Source organism: Oryzias melastigma, linkage group LG12, assembly GCF_002922805.2.
Source record: "Oryzias melastigma strain HK-1 linkage group LG12, ASM292280v2, whole genome shotgun sequence".
Classification (NCBI taxonomy): domain Eukaryota; kingdom Metazoa; phylum Chordata; class Actinopteri; order Beloniformes; family Adrianichthyidae; genus Oryzias; species Oryzias melastigma.
In genome coordinates, this window is record NC_050523.1 from 746,802 (window position 1) to 756,899 (window position 10,098).

The 10,098-nt window shown below is 44.6% G+C and overlaps 1 protein-coding gene across 1 annotated transcript in view; it reads left to right on the forward strand.

Annotated features, from left to right (window-relative positions):
* The window catches only part of vcanb (versican b), a gene marked incomplete at its 3' end in the record, with an annotated part of 26,751 nt that overhangs the window by 1,764 nt on the left and 14,889 nt on the right, over positions 1 to 10,098 (forward strand). The window contains 7 exon segments of the mRNA XM_036214614.1: positions 1,678 to 2,040; positions 5,277 to 5,445; positions 5,526 to 5,653; positions 7,164 to 7,439; positions 7,685 to 8,050; positions 9,498 to 9,672; positions 9,751 to 9,884. Of these exon segments, the coding sequence (XP_036070507.1) occupies positions 1,678 to 2,040; positions 5,277 to 5,445; positions 5,526 to 5,653; positions 7,164 to 7,439; positions 7,685 to 8,050; positions 9,498 to 9,672; positions 9,751 to 9,884 (1,611 nt within the window).

Consider the following 10,098-nt stretch of genomic DNA (forward strand, 5'->3'; position numbering starts at 1 on the left):
TCTTGAAACGGGCCCCAGATCATCAGTTGAAGAGTTTTATTGTTTTCTTATTAAGTATTTTTTGTAGGGATTTATAAAAATCCTGAGATCGCTTTTGAAATGCTAAAAATGTTCCTTTTCTTTCACAAAACGGCATGAATGACATGATATGAGTAAAACTTGTACTTAAAATAACAAAATTGTTCAAAATGAACGCGACAGTTTTCCCTTTTTTGATAGTAAACGTTAATGTAAACGTTTTTATAAAGCCATCAATATAAATCAGTCCAGAACATCAGATCCAACTTACAGTCATTATCAGGTCCTGCTGACTTCAGTTTCTTCTTAACTCCTAAATTATCTTAGATATTAAATCTTCTAAGTAAAAATTCTTCAAATGGATTTCTTTCATTTTGGGGAACAGATCCTGACTTTAGTCCGCTCAGCAGCTGCAGAAGGATGAACAGGAAGTGCCTCTGTTCTTCTTCCTGCTTTATTCTGTCCTGGTCAGGACTTGTTTTGGACAATAGCGCCCCCAATGAGCACTGTTGGAACTGCATGGTTCTTATTCCAGGTGGTTTAGTGCGCTTCCATCGCTTTGGCTCTTTCTTGAGAAGAAAGGGCGGCCGTGGTGCAGTGGTAGGCCGGTCGACTCCTGATCAGAAGTGAGTGGGTTCGACTCCACCTTGCCCACCCATGTGTGTCGAAGTGTCCTTGGGCAAGACACTGAACCCCACGTTGCCTCTGGTGGGAGGTTGGCGCCAGTGTTCGGCAGCGGAGCCACCACCAGTGTGTGAATGGGTGAATGGGTCTGTGACTGTGAAGCGCTTTGGGCCCTCGAAGGAGGGTAGAAAGCGCTATACAAGTATACGCCATTTACCATTTGATGCCGTACCAGTAGAACGTTTAGCTGCAGCCTCCGGAGGATCCGAAACGTGAACGTTGCTGCTTAGCGGCTGCTCTCTAAATCTGATGGATTTGTCTGCAGACTTTCCTCATTCTGTCTCTATCTGAATCTCAAATCTCTTCAAAGAACGATGATTATGTCTTCTTGAAATATCCAAAGTGTGTCCAAAGATATTCAACTATTTCATTCTTCTCACCAGCAGGGATCGTTTTTCTGTCTTATATGGTTGAAAGTGTTGGTCTGCTTTATGTGGAACATCCTGTAGTAGTTTCTCCTTTAATTGAACTCACCTGGAGGACTAATGATCACAGGTCACTGGAGTTTTCATTTGCAGAAAGTACTAAAAATAGATTTCTTTCTTCTGGAAAAATTCAAGATGGCGGCCTTTTCTGAGGTCAAAGGCCAATGAAACTTTGGTTGTGGTTGCAGATTTAAACTGGAAATCATGAGGATCACTCGCACATGTTATTTCCATAATGTGTGACAATGAGCAAATCACCAAATTTTACACTTTGTTGCAAAATGGCCGCCGAGCTGTGTGTTCTGGGCCATCCCATAATCATTTTAAAGCTTCCTCTAGATATCCCTGACACATGTCGTGGTGTTAGTGGATGTTTGTAATGTTTTTTGAGCCCCATAAATACATTTTCTGCGTGTTTTTGAGTTTTTGGTGAGGATGAAACTCGAAGACGCTGTAAGAAAGCAGAAATGTGAACCCGCCGGTTCCTTCAGGCCCAGACAGAATCACTGCCTGTTTTCCAAAACAACATTCTGTTCTTCTTTCGCTGCAGCGTCTCCACCGAGGATCCGCTGGAGGTCGTCCGGCGCTCTTGCAGGGAAGGTGGTGTTACCGTGTCACTTCTTCAGGACGCCTCTCGCTGCCTCCACGTCTCTGCCGCTCTCTGCTGAGGACGTTCGGGTCAAGTGGGTGAAGCTGGAGGAGCAGGAGGAGAAGTTGGTGCTGGTGGCTCAGGACGGGGAGGTGATGGTGGGGAAGAAGTACCGTGGCAGGGTGTCGGTTCCGATCCACCGGTGGGACGGGGACGCCTCGCTGGTGATGGACGAGCTCAGGGCCAGCGACGCCGGGCTGTACCGCTGTGAAGTGGTGGAGGGGATGGACAGCATCCAGGACACCGTCAGCCTGAACGTCTCTGGTGGGTTTGGGTTACAGCGCTGTGGTTCTGATCCGGATGGGTGCTGTGATCACTCTCGTTTGGATCTCATCATCAAGAACGGTTCTGCTGTGCTGAGAGGGTCCGTTAGTTCTGTTCCTGTGAAACTAGGGCTGAATCGATCTAAAGTTCATAGATCAACAATCGATCCATAAAAGTAGAGATGGAGCTAACGGGTAATGCTAAAGTCTGCTAGCTTGATGCTAACGTATAATGGGATTTCCCATAGGTCGGCTAATGCTAACGCTCTGTTGACCTAAACAAACATTCTGACTGAATTTTAAGGAAATATTTGTATAGTAATCATTCGTGGTCTGAAACAGTTTTTGCTCATTCTCTCTTCTTCTTCTGGAAGAAGGAGTAATGCTTTAGCGCGATCGCCACCTAGTGGCCAAACTCCCTCTGTCAGAGGGAAGCTGCTTTTAGACTCCTCATGGAGGTTTGGGGTTCTTTTCTTTTTAAAAGCTTGGAGCTTCACAACATCCTGATCCTCCAGAAGCCTCAAAGCCTCAGTTCCACCCATTGACTGTTTATAGAGAACTGGACAGAGTGACCCTTGGCGTTCTAGACAGGAAGTGGCTACAAGTAACCAAAATCCCATCTTTGTAGAAATAAACAACTGTTATTGGTCAGAGTAAACATTCTGGCTCTCATATCTTTAACGTATTCTCAATAAGTTATGGTATTTTTGCTGTAGCACGTTATTCAAGTTATAAACCGACCAATCAGACGCCTCAGTAAAAGTAGGTGGGGCCAGCGGGCTCCACCTACTTTTACTGAGGCATTTAATTGGTCAGCTGGCCCCCGCATCCAACTTTTAAAACATTTGACAGTATTAATCTATCCCTGTTTCAAGTAGAGGTGTGGCCTTCCATCAAGCTCACTCCTGATTGGTCAGAGTTGTTGCCATAGAATCTCTGGGACCAATCACTGCTTACTGACGACGTCTGGCTCCAACATGGTGGCGTCTGTACCGTGAAAACATGTCAACTGAATTGACTTCATTTGGTTGGAGCCAGAATACAACATTTCCTATGGATGACGTCACACTCAGTCAGTCCAGTTCTCATGTACAGTCAATGGCGGCAGGTTTATGAACGTAGTTTTGGATGCAGCCTGGTGTTGAACGTTCAAAGCGTTTGACAGATTCTCCTGATTCACTGGATGGGGTGTGGCCTTCTAACATGCTGAGGACTGACTGGAGAGAGTGGTTTCCATAGAAACGTAGACCGACTCGGACCAATCAAGGCTAGCTGAGGACGTCTGTTTCCAATATGGCGATGAATGTATGACGGAAAATAGAGACTGAACTGACTTCATTTGTTTGGAACTGGGAGTAAGTCTGTGGATGACATCTCACTCACTCTGTCCGGTTCTCTATATACAGTCGATGGTTCCACCTGAGCAGCTCTCACATAAAGAAACTGTTTGATTCCACTGAGAGTCCCAGGATGGACACTCCACGCCCCGAGACAGTGACCCTCTGCTCCCTCTCACAGGATCTGATGTTAATCCAGAAATTCTGATCTAGTGACAGTTTGGTTCCTAAATAAGTGGAAAAACACGTTTATAGCTGCAGATCATTAACACAGATTCCACATCATCGCTGAACATGAGTCTTTGTTTGACTCGTCCACACAAAGAGTCTCTCTGTGACGGCGCCCACATCCTCCTGCCGCTCCGCCAGGGTTTTCCCTGATGGGATGGAGCGGTGTGGATCCGTCCTCCTTCAGCGGTGAATCCTGTAATCTTCTGTCATTAAGGATCGCTGCTGATGAGAGTCGGTGACAGGAGGCGTCATCAGCGGGTCAACGGGTCGATGAAAAGCTTCATTTTGACGTCATGACTGTAGAATCTGAGCCCACGTTTAGAGGTCCAGACTCTGTTCCAGTAACAGAGAACACTTTTTATTTCTTTATGTGTTGATCTCTTATTAAAAATAATAGAAATAGATTATGACACTTGAAGGCGCCTTATTGGTTGAGTAAAGATCACAAAGTTTAAAAACGGAATTTAAATAAATCAATTTAAATAACAGTTGATGATGTGTTTTTACACGTAATATTAGTTATTTTCCTGAGTTTTTTCCTACCCGGAAGTAAAACAACTCCATTCCTGACTGTACCCGACCGTGGGGGGTGGGGGGGGGGTGTTAAAGGAGCCCCACGTCTAAAGTTACCGGTACCATAACCCAGTACCAGTTTGAGTGCGGGCTTGGTTCGTGCCCAATACCACTTCTGGTGCCAGTTCGGGTCAGGTACCACATCTGGTACCACGTATGGTGCTGGGTCAAGGTTTGGGTACCAGGTTTGAGTACCGGCGCTGGACGCATCCCGAGGGTTGCACACCCTGTTATTTTATGAACAGCCAGCACGTCTAAAAATGGTGAGCTGGGAACACCCAAAACGTCAGAAAGTGACGCAGAGGATCCTTCCCCAAATGTGAATACATGACAAGTTGAGATGAGATTGTGTTGCACTTGGATTAAATAGAAACTTCATCAGCTTAAAAGTTGATTTGGAGCAACAAGCAAAATGATGTTTTGTTTCTATAAAGTTGAAGGAGGTTGTGAAAAAAACTCCATTGATCTCAGATAAACTGTCCAGACTGGATGAAGGATCAATGTCCAGCTGAGTGTCATCGGCGTAGAAGTGGATTCAGATGTTGTTTCTTCCCAAGTGTAAGTAGATCTAGTATAAAGAGTGAGGGACCCCGGACACAGCCCTGAGGAACACCACACGCTGCTGTAGCTGACTGAGAATCAAAGTTCTTGAGTACGATCAGAGATATCAACGTAAACCAGGTGAGGGTCGTGTTGGAGAGGCCAGTTCTGAGGAGAAACGGTGCGTTCAGGTCCAGCAGGAAGTTTGGACTAAAGGATCTTCTGCCATCAGTGAGTCGTTAGTGATTTTTACTCTACGAGTCTCAGTGGAGAGAACACAGCAGACTGAAACTGATCCACAGAATGGTTCATGGACCGGAACTGCTTTTCTGGAATTCTGGAACAGAAGATTAGAAATCTGGATCAAGGGAACCTGAGTCAGAGTGTGTTTGTCCTCAACATAAACGTCTGATTTTCTTCTTTGGTTCCGCCTGTTGTTCCACATTCTCACATTTCTAGAGTTTTTCCAGGATTTGCTGAAAACTTCTAGAATTCCGTTCATCTCTGTCCGATCGGTTTTCCGTCGGCTGCAGCTGACCTCCTGCTTTCTCCTCAGGTGTGGTTTTCTACTACAACAAAAAAGATGGTCCAATGACATTTTACCAGGCAATAGAGGCGTGCCAAGCCGTCCACGCCTCCATCGCCACCCCGGAACAGCTGTACGCCGCCTTCTACGACGGCATGGACCAGTGTAGCCTGGGCTGGCTCGCCGACCGGTCGGTCCGGTACGTCCGGACGCCGCTCCACATCCTGAATCCGTCCTCACCTGAACCAGAGTCTGATAAAGACGCGTTCTCATTCCCAGGTATCCGATCTCGCGGCCTCGAGAGGGCTGTGAGGGCGACCTGGGGGACCGCAAAGGCGTGAGGTCGTACGACATCCGTGACCCTTCACAGCTGAACGACGTTTACTGTTTCATAGACCAACTGAACGGTGATTATTCTGAGACTCTCTCATTCAAACTGTTATTAACTGATTATATCTGTTTTTATACATTTGACCCAAATGTTCTCTTGATCGTTAACACTGACGGAACAAAAGAAAGCAAACGAGATCATTAGGTCATTAGCCTAAAGGAAACTGAAGAGTGACATCATATTTGTTTGAATCTATTTAGTTGCTTCATTATTTATGTTCTATTATTATGACAGAAAAATATGACAACTGAGTTTTTAACATTAAATCTGACTGAACAAAACAAGAAGATATTATCGCATTACCCGCGATAATGCTAGTGTGAATTTATGCTAAAGCTATAAAACTAAAGCTTTTTCATACTGCTAAAGTTGCTAATGGATTTAAAGTGGCAGAAATTGTTAAATTAATTTTAAGAATTTCTTAAAAACCTGAAAATAATTCAGTAACATTTTAAAATGTGTAAAACGTAAGAATACCAAAAGCACAGGCACGAATGTCCAGATCTCACTGAACGTTTTGATACCAAACGTGGATACAGAATTTAAAAATTTGAAGAATTTCTTGAAAATTTTCAAAAGTTAAAGGCATTTCAAGGAAATTTGTTAAAAAAAAAAATCCGCCAATGCATTTAATTTTTTGCTAAAATAATCTAAAAAAAACCTCAATATATACCAAATTATTAAAAAAGCTCGTTGCTAAAATATTAGCTAAACTATAAATTAGCCTAAAAACCTCAGTAGATGCCAAATGAGCTGTTATAACACTAATATAACAGCTTAATGCTAAATTATTTGAAAATGACTATCAAGGATGAAAACATTGCTCATAAAGTTAGCATGATGCTAATATACAAGCCTGCTGCAAATCTACTTGAAATATATTCATAACAACTTAATTTACTCCAAACATCCACGGATCTGTCTTGGATTTAGATAAAAACATTCATGTGTTTGAAGCCGCAAACGTCCCCAGAGCCGGTTACGTACGTCTGAGTGTGAGTGCCGTCGCCATGGTAACGGCTTCAGAGTCCAGGTCTGCGCAGCTGCGTGTCGACAATAACTGCAGGTTCAAACAAATTGACACTGTGTCTAAACTACAAGTCAGATCAAAATAATTCTTTCAGTTTTGAAAAGTTTACAAGTTGAGGAATCCAGTGATATACATTTAACATCAAATTTAATTTGATTAAAAGAAAAACATTTGAACACAAACGTTATTTGAAGTCAGATTTTTATCATTTGGTTCGGTTATACCTCAGAGAATATTTAAAATCATTTTTGCTTTTGTCTTTTTTTCCTCTGAGTTTTCCTAATTTTTCTTCCTTTTCTCCTTTTTATTTTTTTACAGAAATTCCCTTTTTTCAGTTTTGTAAAAACTCTGCATCATAATCCTCTTTGATTGAAGACTTCCTCATATTTGTCATGATGTTCAGTCGGTTTTCATTTGTCAGAATTCTTTTTCATTTTTCTGAAAATGTTGAAATCATCTGGAATATTCCCACATGTTCCTGTGGTTTCACCTGCAGGTGAAGTCTTCTACCCCCCCTCCCTCAGTGAGAAGCTCACCTTCCAGCAGGCCAGAGAGGAGTGTGAGAAGCACGACGCCGTGCTGGCGTCCACTGGTCAGCTGTTCGCCGCCTGGAGGGCGGGGCTTAACCGCTGCGACTACGGCTGGCTGTCCGACGGGAGCGTCCGCTATCCCATCAACGTCCCCCTGCCTCAGTGTGGCGGGGGCCAGCTGGGGGTCCGGAGCCTTCACTACCCCGACCCGGAAGAGCGCTACGGAGCGTACTGCTTCAGAGGTAAAGACCGCTGGAATCTGCTGGAATTATCGTGTTAAAAGTAAATCAATCAACATTGGAGCTGCGGGGTCAAAGGGTTCAAAAATCAAATAGAACATTTGAAAAAGAGAGACGAATCGTGAAGGACCGGGTCCATCAGACCCAGTCTACTGCAGGACAGAATCAAAAAACTACATTCACATTATTTGCTGTTTCAACCTAAAGTCTGTTTTCCAAAACAACATTCTGTTCTTCTTTCGCTGCAGCGTCTCCACCGAGGATCCGCTGGAGGTCGTCCGGCGCTCTTGCAGGGAAGGTGGTGTTACCGTGTCACTTCTTCAGGACGCCTCTCGCCGCCTCCACGTCTCTGCCGCTCTCTGCTGAGGACGTTCGGGTCAAGTGGGTGAAGCTGGAGGAGCAGGAGGAGATGTTGGTGCTGGTGGCTCAGAACGGGGAGGTGAAGGTGGGGGAGATGTACCATGGCAGGGTGTCGGTTCCGATCCACCCGCGGTGGGACGGGGACGCCTCGCTGGTGATGGACGAGCTCAGGGCCAGCGACGCCGGGCTGTACCGCTGTGAAGTGGTGGAGGGGATGGACAGCATCCAGGACACCGTCAGCCTGAACGTCTCTGGTGGGTTTGGGTTACAGCGCTGTGGTTCTGATCCGGATGGGTGCTGTGATCACTCTTGTCTGGATCTCATCATCAAGAACGGTTGGGTTGTGCTGAGAGCGAGAAATGTGACGGAGAACCTTGGAACGTTAGTTGTTGTACGTTACGTCACAACCCATCGATACTTCGTGACTGCAGGCTGGATCCGGAGTGAATCCGTGCCGTGTTTTAGTCATTCCAAATCTCAAGAGAAAGAAATAACATGGAATGTGACGAAAACGTGCTTTAGTTTTGATTTACAATATATGTATATATTTTAAAAGAGAATATTGGAGTCAAAATTATGGGTTTTAATCTCATTTTAGTGCCTGTTGCACAGACAAGTTGATGTCCTTCAGGAAAAAAAACATAAATTTAGAGAAATGCTGCATTCATGTGGTGTTGGAGTGATCGGTGTGTGGCCTTTATATTATTCATAATCATGTTAAAAAGTTACGGTTTTAAAGTTATAAAAACTGGCATTCTGATAGCTTTTTGGACTATTTTAGAGTTTAGCAAATATTTCAGTTACATGCTAGCTGTTTTGACTAACTTAAGTTTTTTTAGACTAATTTGGCATTTAGCTAATATTTTGGCTGCCTATCAGCTTCAGTGTTTTAATCTATCAGCTTCAGTGATTTCAGCTATCAATTTCATCATCTTCAGCAGCCAAATTCAGCTTCCAGCATTCACACTAGCATTATAGCAGGTAATGATATATATCTAGCTCATAATTATGTTAAAAAATTACGGTTTTAAAGATTTAAAAATGTACTTTATCCTGTTGGGCCTGCGACCTAAGGTGTGTTTTGGATTTGGGCCCTTGTGTGACCCAGTTTGACACTCCTGCTCTATGGGGACACAACAGAAAATAAACCCTTAAAAAGGGTTATCAATATAATTTATTCCAGGTTTGCGGCCCAGATTAATTGACTTGATGGGCCACCGGACTGCAGTTTGCCCACCCCCCTGTAGAAGCGGATTCAGATGTTGTCAAGTGTCAGTAGATCAAGATGAAGAGTGAGGGACCCCGGACAGAGCCCTGAGGAACACTACGGTACTCTTGAGTACGATCAGAGATGAAACCAGGTCAGGTCGTGTTGGAGAGGCCAGTTTGGAGGAGAAGCTGAGGAAGAGTAGTTTGTGTCAAACGGTGCATTCAGGTCCAGCAGGAAGTTTGGATAAAAGAATCTGAAACTGGACCGAAGATGTTTGGATCAAGTGGATCCAAGTTGTGTTTGTTAGTTTTCTAACATTAGATTTAAAAGTTTCCTCAACAGAAACGTCTGATTTTCTCTTTTGGTTTCACCTGTTGTTCCACATCCTCACATTCCTAGTTTTTTTTTTTTGCATTTGTCTGAAAACGTCCAGAATTCCGATCATCTCTGGTTTTCCGTCGCCTGCGGCTGACCTCCTGCTTTCTCCTCAGGCGTGGTTTTCCACTACAGATCCAACAGCGGCCGTTACTCTCTTGACTTCCACCAGGCCACGGAGGCGTGCCGCGCCGTCCACGCCTCCGTGGCCACACCCACACAGCTGTTGGCCGCCTTCCAGGACGGCCTGGACCAGTGCGACGCCGGCTGGCTCGCCGACCAGTCGGTCCGGTACGTCCGGACGCCGTTCTGCATCCTGAGTCTGCGCTCACCTGACAGAGTCTCATCAAGACGCTTTCTCGCTCTCAGGTATCCAATCACGCGGCCGCGCCAGGGCTGTGAGGGCGACCTGATGAGCCACCAAGGCGTGAGGACGTACGGCGTCCGCGACGCCACCGAGGAATACGACGTTTACTGTTTCATAGAGCATCTGAACGGTGATTCTTCTGATACCTGAGCCCAGAATCTCAGATGTGTTTCGTTACTTCATTATTTGTGTTTTATTATTATGGCAGAACAAAACAAGAAGTTAATTCTAGTTTTGCCCAAAGGAGAGTAAAGAATGACATCATATTTGTCTGATTGCTGAAAGCAATCAGAGTATGTTGTTGTAATTCTTTATTATATTTTATTATTCTTCTTCTTCTTCTTCTTCTT